This window comes from Euleptes europaea, chromosome 11, assembly GCF_029931775.1.
Source record: "Euleptes europaea isolate rEulEur1 chromosome 11, rEulEur1.hap1, whole genome shotgun sequence".
Classification (NCBI taxonomy): Eukaryota; Metazoa; Chordata; class Lepidosauria; order Squamata; family Sphaerodactylidae; genus Euleptes; species Euleptes europaea.
In genome coordinates, this window is record NC_079322.1 from 38,917,359 (window position 1) to 38,934,387 (window position 17,029).

The following is a 17,029-nucleotide window of genomic DNA, read 5'->3' on the forward strand; positions in this document are numbered from 1 at the left end:
TCTAGAAGAAACAAAATCCATGTAATACCTTTTATTAGGGACAATCAAAATGACAGAAAATGTTGTGCAAGCTTTCAAGCTTCATCAGACTAGATGTTAACAAGTTAAAAATTGAAAGAGGAAAATCCAGGTCAATATTTCAAGACCCATCTTGTCAGCCTTTGATATTAGATGGTGACAGGCTCACAGTTTAATTGCTGTAGGTGTTAGATTACAACACATTCTGGGAAGACAAAGACAAAAAGCCATCAAATACTGCCTCTTCCCAGAAAGTGTGTGCTATAACCTTAACCAGCAATCAAGTTAGTTTCAGGCTTATACACGTTTCACAAAAGACGTTTGTAAGATCAGGACGTAACATCAATGCCTGAAAAATCCGCTTCTCACCCCTCTACTTTTAAAAGTTTTGTTAACATACAGCCTGATGAAGTTATGGTGAGCTCAAAAGCTTGCACGTTTTGTGTCAATTGGTTGGTCGTATTAAAAAGTATCATACAGGTTTTGTCCTTGTTTTCAGATACTGCACTGTAATACCAGCAGAAAAACAACATCCCCAAAAAACTCTTATCTTTTTAGACTTATCTATCCCACAATATGCCTTGCTACTGACAAACCTAACCTCCCAAAGTCCCCTTCAGTCTCTGTCGCACTGAACAGCTCTCTACACACCCTATAATGGAGCTCCAGGACAGTGGAATCTGACAGGCAGATTCTGACAAATGTCAGCATTGTGATTCCACAAATTCATGTTTAATGCCACACTGTAACATTCAATTTCCATGAAGGCATGTGGCTTCCACAGCCAGCTGCAAAGATGGAGCCCTGAGTGTATAAACCTGATTCAGCTTGTAAATCTCTTAAGGCAGGGATCTACCATGTGCTTGTTACTCCGTAAAGCACCATATGTATGGTACTCTACAAACAATAATGCCACAGTCAGCAATGGGGAAAATCCCTCATTGGGTGGCATTATGTACTTTCATACTTAATTAGGAGATTATACAAAAAGCCATTACTGAACATGTAACATTTTTGTTTGTTATGAAGCAATATGCGCAAAAGTAAACATCTTGCAGGCAAAAATAATTATTACGTTAAAACTGAGATTTAAGCATATTTACTTGAAAAGCAAGTTCAATTTTAATCATGGACTCACTTCCAAGTAAACATATTTGCAAGGCTGAATACGAAGATCAAGTACTTTTTATATTAGAAACAGGAGGGAATAGCTTTGATTACTTCCTAGAAGCTATTTGGTTAAATTGAATCTGGACACAACGTAGTGATAATCTTTCACAATATTAAATGCAGAGAAGATTTTTAATATAAGAAATCCCTAATCCTGAAAAGCTTACGGACACATGGTCACATTTATTCATGCCTGTAAGTAAGGATGGAGGACCGGTACCTAAGTGACTATGTAATTTATTCCAAATTAAAGGGGGAGGGTGATTGCTTGATCCGGGGTAGATTTTTGTGCGTGTTGAAATCCAGAAGGGGGAGATTTGGACAGCCGCTGCCACAGTTCCCCATGATTTCCAGCTTGTTTTCACATGCTAAATTAACATTATGAGCCAGTCCAGATACAAAAATTCAGAAGAAATCTTTTTTATGGAACCAATAAGGGGATTTTTACATTGGTTAGGATGATGAGTTTCTGCCATTTTCTGAGCTGATGTCTAGATATGACTTGCCACCTTATGAAGAATGGCAGTACTTACAGTCGCCAACATGTGTTGGTATCTGCAGCATTAAGTATCTCAGGGTCCCCTTTGCTCCTGGAAGTTCTAATTGCATCAAGGCAAAATCTAACTGAAAACGAAACCTACAATATTTGTTTATAAATACTTGATGCTGATTAATGAATATGATATGCAAAGTCTCAGGAATGAAGGGAAATAGGAGCTAGATCGCCCTATTTTGCCAAAGTGATTGGATGTGGCCTTAAAGCTTATACCTGCTCTTTACATGGATCTTGAGACTTATTCAGCAAAAAAAATTATGTTCAAGATATACTGGACACCACAGCGACTCTTTAGAAAAAGGAATGAGTAAAAGTGTCTAATTGTTAAACATATGCCTTGGGCATGTCCAATCATTCGGTTTCTCTGGGAAGAAGTTATTACTCACATCAATTTTGCATTAGAATGTTCACTGATTTTTGAGGATGTCTATGTATTTTAAACTATATGCCTGTCTCTTGGAGGCTAACTGACAGTCAATGAAAATGGACCCTCCGTGCCCTTACTTCAGCTAATAGACTTATACTATAACACCGGAAAGATAAAAAGCCACCTCTGGTCAATCAATGGATTGAGTCAGTTCAGAAAGATAACTGATCAACGAACCAGTTCAGTAAGATGCCTTGCACACTCTCAGAAGAGCTTACAATTATGTGTCATTACTTCACTAATTATACTAGCACTGAAAACCGATTCCAGGTTTAAACCCTTGTCAAAATTCTTATTACGTATTAGCTTATGTCGCAATAAGCACAGACAGCACAGACCACATTGTGTCACAAAGAGCAGGAATTAATAGCATCGCTCACCTCAGAGGCACGATGAACAGAAGCAGACAACTTCAGATGAAGCAAGCCAAGCCTAATAATACATCAGAGAATTAAGCACAATGGAAAAAAAAAAAACCACTTCTCAGTCCAGCTTCATGGTAGGACCATGCCTCAGTGGATGAGTACACACTTTGCAGACAGAAGGCTCCAGGTCCGATCCCTAGCTTCTCCAATTATAAAAGGTCTGCAGTAACAAGCATTGGGAAAGATCTTTCTCTCCCTAAATCCCTGGAGATTTGCTGACCATCAAGTACACAATACCAGGAAGATGACTGGCTGTAAGTATCTTCTTCAATCTATAGACAGTTTCTTTCCTTATCTTTTTTTTTCTTCTTTCCATAAAGGGAACTGGAAACAGACAGGTAAAGAAAACTGCTTTCCTATAATGGCCTGTCTTTTTCCACTCACAGTTGTTCTACTTTCAGCTACCTTTTTCAGGTTTTTATATGTAACAATGATTAATTCAAAGCTTTAAAAGCAGTAAACTTAAAAAAAAATGAGTGCCATCGTAAGAACAATTTCTTGGCACTAAAACTGACAGAACAAAATTCAGTTGCATTCTGAGAAGACCTGTTTAGGATTGCTCTCTGAGATTTTTTAGGGAGATGTTTGTAAAAATGCTTTTAGCAATAGTACTGGCATGTCTAGGAAATATTGCCTGTCTGTGTGAGAATGCTAATATGTAACTTTGGGCCATGATTTTCAGGCAGATAAAGGCTGACTTCTGGCTTTCTTTTTACAAACTAATCTCTTCCAGTGCCAGTAATAAGTTACATACAAACAATCCAGAATGCAGCCTCTCAAGGACTGAGGAGTCAGCCTGTCCTTGAGGGGACTGTACTCCCCCTGAGGGAGCATGTTTGTAGCTGGGGGGCGAGCTGCTGGATCCTCGCATACATTTGGAGGCCCGGGTTTCCCCAGTGTCACGTAGTACCTTTTATCTGCTTTTGCTAACACGCCAGCAACGGCTGTTCTTCCAAAAGCATAATCTGGCCACAGTGATCCACGCTCTGATTACATGCAGGTTAGATTACTGTAATGCACTCTATGCGCGGCCGCCTTTGAAAATGGTCCAGAAACTTCCATTGGTCCAATATGTGGCAGCCAGGCAACTGTCAGAGGTGGGATACATGGATTGAATCACCTCTGTGCTGAAAGGTCTGCATTGGCTGCCCACTTGTGTTTGGGCACAATTCTAAGTGCTGGTTCTTACCTCTGAAACCCAAAATGGCTTGGGGCCAGGGTGCTTGAAGGACTACTACCTCCCACATTGTCCAACCCACCAACTAAGATCTACCACACAAGCCCTGCTCTCTGTGCCTCTGCCTTCAGAGGCGAGGCAGGTGGCAACTACAGACCTTTTTAATGCTCTGGTTGTTGTTGTTTAATGTTAAGTTTTAATTAACTCTTTACGTTTCATATTTTTATTATTTTTTATTTTGGGCAGGTTCCCACTTTTGGGCAGTTCCCTGGAGATGTGCCATAAAGATTTTTCTGAGCAATTACAGTTAAAATAATTGTAAATATGTACACACACAACCTGGAAACAAGGTTCTCTTTCCAGAATTTAGCTTAATCCTGATTTTGGTATGCATGATGGTGGCCAACAGATATGAGACAGCAATACCATGTGCTTTTCAGGGAACACAAGTATGAAGCCATTCACTTTGGATGCCGTTGTGTCCATTTAATGCTGACTCAGCTGTTAGAAACAATCTCAGAATTATATACTTGGTGGACATAAATGTGAAGCCCTGAAAAAGGAGCAATCTGTATGCCGTGGAGGGCTATTTTCCTGCCTTCCTGAGCAACACAAGTGGAAAAGCAGTGTCCCTTGGCTCTTACGTAAACAGAAGGGGAAGAGGTGCTGAGTCCAGGAAAAAGGCAGGACACGTCTTATATACATGGAGGATACATCTCCTGACACCCACAAGGTTGCCACAAACTGGTCTTCGATAACTACTACTGTACAGCTTTCTCAAGCTGGATTTTAAATCTGACTTCAAAGGCTTGACAGGGCACAGAAGAATTCCCATGTCTCAGGACTGATCAGAATGGTTGCTTCTGAGAAAGAACGTTTACCAGTGCTATCCCAATAACACTTTCCTAAGAGTAAGGCCTACTGAGCACACCTGAGTAGGATTCTGAGTAGTCCTGCTAAGGAGCATATTGCAGGACTCCTAATATTTTCACATTTTGGACATGTTTCCTACAGCAATAAGGAACCGAAACTGGTTTTTAAAGCTGATATTAAATGAAACATCATAGGTAAGAGGCGGTGTAGTTTAATGGATGTGACCAGAATTGTATTAGGGAACCTTATGTTCAAATTCTATCCATATTTTGAAGAAGTCACTATGTCATTAAAGGGGAATAAATGACCTTATAAGCGGGTTGATTTTTTTCACTGGCAATTAAAGGTCACAAATTACAATTGTAGCAGTCATTCAGGCAAAAATGTTAGCTGTTTAGAAACGTCAGACAACAGATATTTGCACAAACTGTGATTAGCCATTCTAATATTATGGCCAATGCAGAATACCAAAGCCCAATTTCAGAACAGACTTAACGGTCATAGTTTACTATGAGTGCAACCACTATTTTTATTATACAAGCTGCAAAATACAAATTGCCTGAAGTGTAGGCAAAAACGTTATTCTGCTATTAATACTACAAAACGCAGCCTTCAGAAATATTTTTCTACTCCATTTTGTTTATATGCAAATGAATTTACCCAACCATAGCTAAAAGCTCAGTGTACTAATCAGCACGATTTTTGTGTCAGCAGCGCTATGAAAAGGCTTTATAACATGTTACTACGCAATTTAAAATCAAGCTTTCAGACTCTTACAAAAGTCAATAATGCCTGTCATTTCTCAGCATGGCAGCCTATCTACCTATTCCATAGCCTGGCCTGTCACCTAGTAATGGTAATGTCACCTAGTAATCATCACACATGGGAACAAGAGTAAATTCCAGCTCTATCCCTGCCTAAAGCAAATGAGCATAGAATATGCATCATTAACTGTATGTCAGAAGACACAGCCACACAGGAATCATTCTGCCTTCAGTGCCAGGTGCAAAAAAATCCCACATTAGAGAGAGAAAAGAAGAAGGAAGGGGCTGTGGCTCAGTGGTAGAGCATCTGCTTGGCATGCAGAAGGTCCCAGGTTCAATCCCCAGCCATCTCCTGTTAAAGGGACTAGGCAAATAGGTGATGTGTAAGACCTCTCTGCCTGAGACCCTGGAGAGCCGCTGCCGATCTGAGTAGACAATACTGAATTTGATGGACCAAGGGTCTGATTCAGTATAAGGCAGCTTCATTTGTTCATGTGAACCAAAGGAAAAGAGCATAAAACACAAAGTTATGAAAGGGTGTTAGGAAGGGGGGGGAGTTATATTTATCATTTAAAAAACCCAATACAGCAAAAAGTGTGCAATACTCCATCAGCACAATACGTTTGTTCAGAAACAAGTCTCAAAAGAATTCAGTAAGGCTTATTTTTTACTGTATGCCTAGAACAGCCATCCATGTTCCCTTTACCCTTAGCAAAGCCATCACAGTAGGCCAGCCACTTCCAGAAAAACATTAATGAGGCGTGTCAAGCGAAAAATATCCCATTTCATAAGATAACAGAATCTCCCCTGCCTCCTTTGAGAAAAGCCTATTGTAAATTGTTTGCTTCTGTGACATCCATTCCAGCAGCACCACACAAATAAACCTACTCAGCCTTTTTATTTGTGCAGTAGTCCATAAAACACTTTGAAGGTTCCTGGAATCAGATGGCGCTTCTTTCCAAAATCATTGGACATTTAATATGTGTTCTTATTTTAAATTAGGCCTACATTTAGACCTAAACAAGTCTCAAAGATTCCAGCACTGATCAATAAGGAAAGTTTTGTAGAACAGTATCCCTAAAAGCAGGCTAAAATTTTAAGTTGATTTCCCCCACCCCTCAGGTTACTTTACGTTCTTGTTAAGCAAATATTCAGTGCATTACATAGAACATATATACAGTATATGAATGGTCTCATTTAGCAAGCTGATATATTAAGATGAGAAATGAAGGAAGAAATGTTGTATGGGAGCAATCCTAAGCAGGTACACTTTGAGGTAAGTCTCATGTTGTTCAACGCAGCTTACTCCCAGGAAAGTGTCCTTAGGGCTACAGCCTATGTCAACTTCAGCATTCTATCCTCTTTGTCTTGTTCCAGAAACCTACGGCTACGGCTGACATAAAATGCTCCTTTGCTCAAAAGTGTGCACTTAGAAGAACAGTTATTCTGCTTCCTGAGTTTAGGTAGCTGCTGTGTAAACAAAGGGCTCCAATAACAACAGCAAACCTAGTAGAGGACCAAATCCAGTCTAAACAGAGAGACTGGTAACCAATTCAGGGCACTCCTGTCCTTTGTTATGGAGATGTATTTTTGTTTTTGCAAAGACTAAACAATTCACCTTAAAATGAATGGAGACAATTTTGAGTCATCTATCTCCTAATGTTGTTGCTGCACAAGGTTACAAATAAATTCAGCTTGAAACAGTGCAAGGAAGAACTTGCACTTTTCTTATACATTAAACAGTTGCTGAGACTGTTCCAGAAAGTCTAGCTTTTGGGACCAAGGTAAAGGTAGTCCCCTGTGCAAGCACCGGGTCATTCCTGACCCATGGGGTGACGTCACATCCCAACGTTTACTAGGCAGACTGTTTATGGGGTTGTTTGCCAGCAGAGGTAATAACTCTTAGTTGATGCTGTGTCTTGCTCCCACCCCCAGTATCTCCCTTCTCTCCAGCCTCTTCTTACATAAGGACAGCTCCAGATCTATGTTGAGAGTGTTCCATTCATCAATTTTAACCACATAGAAACTCACAACATTGTTGTTTTTCAAGATAAAAACAGAAGACAGAATACTGCCTTCTCTTTTGAAAGAGCCTGTACCTCTCCTAGCACTCTACATATACAAATAGCAAAATGCACACTCTGCTGTGCAGTAGCTGAAATTATTCTATATTAGTAGCTGCTACTTCAACTATCTTTAGTAACGTTCTTCCGGGATTATCAGAATATCTTTCAGTTTCTTTAAAATGACTCACTTGCAGATGGTGAGTACAGTTAAAAAGCCCATTTGATTATGATTTCCACCCCTGAGATTGGGTTAAAGAAGAAAAGATCCATAAAGTCAAAGCGCATACAAGATTAATACATACATTAAGCAACGTATTGTCAGTAGCTGCTGATTTTTTAAAAAACTATATTCAGTACAGAAGTGTAAAGGCACCAAGCGTGACACAAAGTGAAAATGTACTGTTTTCATTTATCATAGAATAACCAAATAAATTGCTGTTGCCTTTTGTGGAATTTTCTCCAGGAGAAATTAGTAAGGGGTGCTTTTCAGATAAGCTAAAGGAAGAAACATAAGTAAAGAATGCACGGCTGCTGCTTTTAAAACACACAGGAGATTTACAGATAGTGTTCAGAGCCCACAGGACTTCACCCTGGAAATGTTACTTGACTTGCCCAGCAGCATATTCAACGGATATACTCCATCTGCCAAATCCATTTGGAAGCAGAAAAGGAGAAAAACAAACAAGAGGGGACTTACAGTACAATCCTAAACAGTGCAATCCTAAGCAGAGTTCCGGCCTTCTAAGCCCCTTGGCTTCAAGGAGCTTAGAAGGGAGTAACTCTGCTTAAGATTCTACCACAAGCGACAAAAAAGAAAAAGAAAGACTGAGCCAGTAACTGATTAAGAAAAATACCCTCTGATTAACACAGCTGTCCAGTTATAAGGTAATACCGTACGCATCTGGGGAACTCAACCAGTTAAAACATGAAATGGAATAAAATTGATTACTCTGATTTCTACATACATAATGCTTCCTAGAGAAAAGGAACAGGTAGCACTTATTCCAAAGGGCTGAAAGTGCAACATCCCACCCTTAAGCAACTGTGTTCTCTTCAAAGGCAAGGGCACAGCTTGAAGCAATGCAGACAAAACATCATCTTAAGCACAACCAAGGTGGGGGCAGAAACACCAAGCTCTCTCCCACCTTCCATTTCATCATCCAGTGCTGGCAATGGAAACTCTCCATGAAGGCCAGAAGTCACGTGGGAGATACAGATAAGAGGGCACAGAGAGTTGCTGTGTGGAAGTGGTACCCCACGTGGAAAAAGTAATCTGCGGACCAGCCCTTGGAAGACAGGAAAACCTCTTGATATTATCATCACAGAGTAAGTGTTTAGGCTGCAAATTCTTGGCCAAAAACAGGCTCCAAAGGCAGCAAGGGGGCGTGGGTGGGAACTAAACTGATCAACAAACCAAGCCAACACATCAACAAAAAAGTTTAGCTGGAGCAAAACATTTACACCTCAAGCCTACACCAAGCAATTGACTCTAAAGGGTAGACAGCCAGAATAGAGATGGCCCTATCTTTAATAGTCCCCTGAACTAGAAGGGACACACAGATAAGAGCCCATCCAGAAGATCTAGGTCCCAGACCACTTAGGGCTTTAAAGATGACGACAAACACTTTTGAATTCTGCCCAGAAGCAAATCTAACTATGCGATTCTAGGTAGAGTTACACCCTTTTAAGTCCACCGGCTCAATTGTATTTAGAAGAGTGTAACTCTGCTTAGGATGGCACTGTAAACTCTGCTTAGGATGGCACTGAGCACAGAACAGTACTTCCTGAGAAGTCTTAGATCCCCATACTATAAAACCAGGACCCAACTATCATATCCTGTTACCAAACCAGAATGGCTTGTAGGAGCAGGCCATAAGCCTGGACAATGGAAATACAATGAAGGGAAAGGAGGAGAAAGGAGACAAGAGTATAACAGCATACAAACCAACCCCAGCTTCTAGAAAGATAAGGCAGGCACTGTTAATTAAAGATAGAATAGAGTATACTGGAAAAGAGAATGCCAATTTCACTGTCATTGTGGTGAGCACTGCTAACATAATGAAATCAGTGCTAATATAAACTGCACAAACATGCATTCATGATTACAGCATCCCAACATAAATTTTCAGTATATAACTAAGGAACTCCAGTTGCACTTGGCAGGCACACCACAGTACCCTGAAATAAAGACTAGTTTCAGTCGATACGTATATTTCTTGTTAGGACTGTATTAACGGATACAGTTGTATTAATATCACTCACTTGTAAGTGTTTTGCCATGTTCTTTGCTATGTCCTTTAAAAAGAATCATGCATGGCCTTAAAGACATATATATCACAGTGGCATTTTACTAACACTGGCATTTCACTAAGTGGAAGTTCTAAATTTGCACAGTTGGTTATACTGCATGCACAGAGGATACATCTGCATAACTTTTGTACCTACACAGAATCAATGTCATGTTTTTAAAATGGGCACCTAACATCATTTACATATTTTCCGTGGGTAATGAGGTGCCCTTGAGTGGTTAAGGATGCTCAATAAACTCCATACCTCAGTCCATTTTTAAGTGCCTGCAGGTGCAATCCTATTCTAGTCAGTGACTGTAACAATGCAGAACAGATCGTGAGAAAACAAATCTACATAACGTACAGTTGTCACTAAGCAGCGATATCTTAAAATTGCCAGGAAATAAGTCCACATGCACTTTAAAAAAAATGAATTGTGCCAGAAGTCATTATGCGTCACTACATTACCAGAGGAAGTGCACCTTTATATTGCCACATTGTGGAACCCTCCCCTAGCTTTGAAACAGGCAAGAAGTTTGGGACAAAGCAGATTTACCTTGATTCTTTTGAACTATAAACTGCTATATCAACAAAACACTATTCTGAAGCCTTGTTTAACAGAATCCAATACACCAGAAATTACAACGTCCTTTACTGGATTGCTGGAGGATACCATCTCAGGAGTTAGAAATTATCTTCAGTCTAGAGTGCAAAGGTATTTGACAGAATCCAGGAATGTCAAACAATACCTGCATGAGAGACAACAGAACTTTGCCTCTGTACTACAGACTCTCACCACCATCATACATGCACCCTGCTGTGAGTGGCTACCCATCAACATCACCTCTCCCTAACAGGAAGGGTGGGTACGCGATTGTCAAGTACATTCCACCACCGCCTGTCCTTGTCCTCCCCTTGATTCTCTAAGCAACACCCCGCAGTTTGTTGCAGTCCAAGCTCTGCTGAGATGATTTAACAAGTCTTTCTAGAAACATTTAATTCACAAGAAGCAACTGAAAATAGCAACCCTGATCTTGGCAAGAGGATAATATTGGCTATGTGACCGGTGTATGTGACTCCACACCGGCAGCAATGCTACTATTTTATATAGATTTCTGTGAAGCTCGTCTCTACTTAAAATTGCCCGTGCGGATGACGCACAATTGAGTTTTTATTAAAGCTGTGTCCTATAGCTGTAGGAGATAATTTCGTTTCTTGTTACAAATCCAACTGTCCTCTACATTTTTAACCAGGGTTCTAAGACGTGCATCGTTGTTTACCTAGGAGACATTTACCAGCACAGTCGAACTTTCTCCTGCCTATCCTGTGTATATACCAGCATCAATATATAGATAATAATTAAGAAAGGTAGAGGCTGCAGGTAAAGCCATCATAAACAGTCCCCTGACGGATGAGCTGTCACTTTTATGAGGGTGTTCCTATTTCTCCCTGACTCACGTCATTTATCCCTGGTTTTCAGCTTGCTTGCTGCGCGCCTGTCAGCAAGGTACAAAGCTGCTCTGCACAGGTGCACTCTGCATCCCCACAGAATCAGCCACAAAAATTAAAAAAAAAAAACCATGGATGCTCTGCAGGGAAAGCAGGTTGCACATTCTGCATCTGAGAAGCACTAAACCCTCCCCCAAACACACAGAGAACACCAAATCTCACCACTTGCACAATCCCAGCATGGCTTGTGCAACCCAGTGGAGAGGGGACTCTGAAGCAAAGCTTCCTCAAGCTGTCAAAACACCCTCCAGGCACACCGACAGACGGCTTGTCCGGAGATCTCACCCCAACCACCCCTTTTGTTTTGCACCAGCAGCCGGAGCAATCTCCCCCCCCCCCCCGCGGCTCCTCACCTTGATGATGCTGGTTTTCCTGGGGATGCCCGCCTTGCCTTCTGGCTGCGAGGCGGCACAGCCTCTCTCCAGGCCAGGGCTGCCCGGCCCCATCTCCTCCCGGGGGCCCACCAGGGCGCAGTCCCCGTTGGAGACCCGGTTGCCCGCGCCGTCCAAATGGATCCTCCCGCCGCCGCCGCCGCCGCCTTCGCCGTCTCCCGCTTTGAAGGCCCCCTTGCCGCGCGCGGGGCTCGGGGAGGAGGCGCTACCCCCGCGGCTGCCGAACTCGGCCATGGGGCCGGCCGGCGGGAGGGGCGCGAGGATGCCGCCCCCTCCTCCTCTTCAGCAGCAGCAGCAGCAGCAGCTCGGCGAGGGTCGCAGCCCCCCCTCCTGGCTGGGCGCGCGCTCAGGAGCCGCGGCGCAGACGGGCTGCAAAAGGCGCCTCGCTTCGCCCCGCCGGTCGGGCTGCAGAGGCTGCACAGCGCCGGGGCGACGGCTCGGTCGTGACTCCTCGGCACCTGGCGGAGGGGAGGGGGGGAGAGAGAGAGGGAAGGGGGAGAAAATGAAGCGTGGCCGTCTCTGGCGGAGGGGGGCAAGCAGGCGAGGCGCAGCACGCGCCCAGGGCGGAGAGGGGCTGTTTGCAAAGGGGCGGCGAGAGGCAGGAGCGCCACAACAAAGCCCAGGCGCGGAGGGGAGGGGAGGGGCCGGGAGGGGGGGCTGAGCGCGCGCGCGCCCACCCCCCAGGCCCCCCGCGACTCACAGGAGCCCCGCCGCCGCCGCTCCGTTATCTGCTTCGAAGAGGCGGTTTGTTTTTGCAGACTCTGCACTGGGGGTGGGGAAGGGAAGGCTCGGCACGGAAAACCCGACGGCCGCTTTCTGACCTGGGGGGGGTCCCGAAGAGCCTTCCCAAAAGCTCCCCCCCCCTCCTCCCCAGTTCGTGCTCCCCTCCTTTCCGCTGCAGGAGCGCGGCTCACCTATTCCCGCCCCCTCTCTCCGGCTCTGCATTTGTGGAGGGGGGGGTGGATTTGCAGAGCAGGGACGGGCAGCCCTCCTTCCGCCAGGGGACGGAGCCCGCCCTCCGCTCCGGGGCATGGGCAACCATGTGCTCGGCGCGCCGCGCCTCCCCGCCCGCCCGCTGCCTTGGCTGGGCAGCCCCCCCCCCTCAGGCTACACACCTCCGCAGCAAGGTGACGGGGGGGAGAAGAAGGGTCGTGACCCCCCCCGCCCTTCCCCGCGGCTGCAGGCGAGGCTTCCCCCTCTCTCCCTCTCTCCCTCCCTCCGTCTGCCCGCTATAGTCGCCGCCTCTGCCTCGCGCCGGATGCGCGCCCAGCGGGGAGGGGGGGAGGGAGGGGAAGAGGCCGCTTGGTGCAGCCGCCCAACACCCCCTCCGGCAGGCCGCGCGCACTGCATTGGGGGCTGGAGGGAGGGGCAGCCCGGCCGCCGGGCGGACCTCACCTCTTCGGCCTCCGCGCGCGCCCCCTCTGGGCGCGCGTTTTTTTTTTCCTTCTCTGCTCCGCATCCCCAAAACTCTGCACGGGAGGCTTGTTTTTGAGTTTTGAGAATCCGGATTGGGGCAAATGTGCCCCTAAAGGTAAAAAGGTAAAGGTCCCCTGTGCAAGCACCGGGTCATTCCTGACCCATGGGGTGACGTCACATCCCGACGTTTTCTAGGCAGACTTTGTTTGCGGGGTGGTTTTCCAGTGCCTTCCCCAGTCATCTTCCCTTTACTCCCAGCAAGCTGGGTACTCATTTGACCGACCTCGGAAGGATGGAAGGCTGAGTCAACCTTGAGCCGGCTTCCTGAAACCAACTTCCCTTGGGATCGAACTCAGGTCTTGAGCAGAGCTTTTGACTGCAGTACTGCAGCTTAACACTGTGCGCCACGGGGCTCGTAACAAATGTGCCCCTAGAGAGGGGCAAATCCAAGGCGAAACCTCCCGTGCATAGATGGCCTTTCTTTGCCCCTTGCACGCATCTAGTGCAACTTGACAACTACTTATTTTTGTGAGGGGGGGGGGAGGAAATGAAAAACCCCTTACTCGTTTTTCCCCAATGCATTTCCCTCCGATCTTTCTCTAGCATTATTTCCTTCGTTTCTTTGCATTGTGTGCGTGTGTGTAAAGTGCCATCAAGTCGCAGCGGGCCATTTATTCATGGAAGGTTTTGCACTGGATTTGCCACTCTTTAGATGCCCTTTTTCCCCATCCGTATTCTCAAAACTCTGCATGGCGGCTTATTGTTGAGTTTTCTCAAAACTCAACAATAAGCCGCCATGCAGAGTTTTGAGAATTCAGATGGGGGAAATGGGCATCTAGAGAGTGACAAATCCAATGCAAAACCTTCCATGGGTTTTCAAGGCAAGAGACTAACAGAGGTGGTTGGCCAGTGCCTTCCCCTGCACAGCAACCCTGGACTTCCTTGGTGGTCTCCCATCCAAATACTAACCAGAGCTGACCCTGCTTAGCTTCTGACATCTGACCAGATCAGGCTAGCCTGGGCCATCCAGGTCTTTGCATTAGCGCTTGCTAAATCCATTTTTATAATGCATTTTTTGCCAGGGTTCTCTTAAGTATGAACTGCATTGGTTATCCCCAAGAGGCACTTTCATAAATGACTGTTGTTTTAAAATTTTTCACCTCCGTAATGGGAACGTAAAACCCACATTGAATAGAGTGTACTTTTGAAACTGCCCCCCCTCAATGTTCACAAGTAATACATTCCAGATTGAAGAGCATTCTCAACTTCAGTTTGTGAAAATGCCCTCAGGACTCTCATTGGTTAGCCCAAGGGACCATCTGGATTCAGTTAGAGTCACATGCCTGGACAATCAATCCTCTTCCTGTCCATTAATGGCTTCCAAAGTGTAAATTAAATTGAATGTTTGTGCTGTATGCTGAAGGGCATGTGGATGACGCTTCCAAACAGAAAGGAAGAGCTGGAGGGGTGGGGGAGAGACACAACCCTCAATAATAGAAACAGAAATCTGACATTTTTACACACATTTCTCAATAAGCCAACTACATCACAATAAGCAACATCTTTTTAACATGCCATCAGTGGGCCATCTTGTATTTCAGGTGCATTATTACGCTTTCTTGTTTTTTGCAGTATTCAGTGCAAAATTCAGAAGTCATCCTCACCAAATGTGCTGTTGAAAACTCACACAAGATTTTAGCCTTTCCCTGTGGATGTGGAATAACTATTACCCCTTAGGTCAGCAGTCACAATATCAGCACACACAAGCATCACAAGAGCTGGGGACAAAAGAAAAATTCCATTCACAAACCTGATCCTCTGTGTTCTCAAGTCTGTTATGGAGTAACTAACCTATGTTAATAGATCCCGATGGGTCGCCATGTTAGTCTGTAGCAGTAGAAAGGAGGAAGCCCAGCAGCATCTTAAAGACTAACAACATTTCTGGCAGGGTATGAGCTTTCCTGAGTCACAGATCACTTCTTCAGATACAGCTAGAATGTGAGTCCATCTGTCCTTAAGTAGAGAAGAGTGAATTCCCCTCTGCATATCACACCTAATCCAATCATGCCTGCTATTGTCATTTACCTGCTATTGACATTTACATGCTATTGCCATTGGGTGTCTCAATTCACTTAATCTAGCTGTGACTCACAAAAGCTCATACCCTGCCAGAAATTTTGTTAGTCTTTAAGGTGCTACCTGGACGCTTGCTTTTTTCTAACCTATGGTAAATTAACTTGAGTAAATGCAGAGGAGCAAGTTGAAGCTGGAGTGAGATTAGAGAGCCAGCATGGTATATTGATTAGAGGGTCTGACATGGATCTGAGAGACCCAGGTTTGAATCCCCACTGTGCCATGGATGCTTGCTGAGTAACCTTGGGCCAGCCACACACTCCCAGGTTAACCCACCTCATAGGGTTGCTCCAAGGATAAAACACAGGAGAATATTATAAGCCACTGGCCATTTTTGCATGGTAATTAGCAGCTCGTTCCAGGCTGAATTGCCCCGCATATTTTTTTGAATTTTTCACACTGAACCGTCATTCCAGAAGTGACTGCAAAGCCGTGCTTCGCATTACTAAAGAGCCCATTTAATGCAACCTTTGGTGTTTGTCACGAACAATTTCCCTGAAGGAACCATGCAAAATAACAGCGGCTGGTTAGCTATGCACATGCTAATGGCTATGCAAACAGGAACAAAGGAGCAGACAAGTGGGGGGTAGAATTTCTCCTTTTGCGTGGGGACTATGAATAGGCATTTTTAAAGTTGCATTTTAAAAAAGAGCTGTGAGTGATCATCAAAACTGACCATGCAAAAATGGCCACTGTGTCCCTATTGAGGATAAAAGTTGTGTATAAATGAAGTGAATAAAAAAAATTGAGGACTTGATGAAAAGGTAAGAGCTGATAAAGAGTCAGTGCATGGCAGGACTTGACAGACTCATGGAGTTACAAAAAAGGCAGTGTTTTTTATGGGGGGGGGGGGTTGTTTAGAAGATGTTCAAAACGAGAGAAACGATTAGCTTACCAATAGAGATAAGGACAGCGATGACAGACAAAAAGTGTAGGAGGAGGAATAAGTAGGGAAAGGGTTGTGAACAACAAGATAAAAGCAAGAAGGGGTCAGAGGGAGGTGACAAAGGATACCTGAGTCATAGTAGATGTAGATCTATAGAAATCCACGGGATCAGTATTTGTTTATTTTTGTTAGTTATAGTCTGCCTTTCTCACTTGGACTCAAGGTGGATTACACAGAGTGAGTCATACAGTCTACAAGATGGGACGTTCAATAAACAGTGAAATAGGATTTGGGTTGTAGAACCAACCAGAAGTCTAAAAACAACACTGAAACAAGGCAGAAGGGTTAACGTGATACATTACATGGGATACAACCCACACGAAACTATGCCCAGAGGTACAGACCACAACCCCCAATGTAGCCAAGTAACTTTGTGACACCTTTTATACATCAAGGAAAAAAATGTTATTCACATTCACATACTGTGTTAGTTTCCCACTTACAAGGGAATTATTAATGTAGCGGAACTTTGAAAAGCATAGTCCTTCACCCAAGGTAATCCACTCCATTCTGCACTCTTCCCCTTCCCATGACCACCTTACTCTAGCGTACGCCATGCCTCAGTCCCATGGGGTTTATTATTCTCAAGTGAGTGTGTCTAAGGCCTGGTTTAAATGTGATGCTGACAAGGCAAATAACTTCCCCACTGCAAATCTCCAGAGAATTATTGTCTTGTTTAAACCGTGAAGTAGCTCTGCACACTGTTATCTTGCTGGCACTTTATCTGTGTGAGTTAAGGATCTCTGGTGTGTGTGTGTGTGCTGAGCTCATGTGCTGCTTTGCATGCAGAAGTGAAAGTTAGTAACCAACGGTGGTAAGAAAAGGGCCAAAGTCGTATTTCCCATCTGCTGCTTCAAGACCCTGACCGA

At 44.3% G+C, this 17,029-nt stretch overlaps 1 protein-coding gene across 1 annotated transcript in view; it reads right to left on the reverse strand.

The window, feature by feature from the left end:
- PLCL2 (phospholipase C like 2) overlaps positions 1-11,721 on the reverse strand; it is a 101,847-nt gene extending 90,126 nt beyond the window's left edge. Inside the window, exon 1 of the mRNA XM_056858019.1 lies at positions 11,627-11,721. Within this exon, the coding sequence (XP_056713997.1) occupies positions 11,627-11,719 (93 nt within the window). The 5' untranslated portion in view covers positions 11,720-11,721. The remainder of the gene's footprint in view (positions 1-11,626) is intronic.
- Between the last annotated feature and the right edge of the window lie 5,308 nt (positions 11,722-17,029).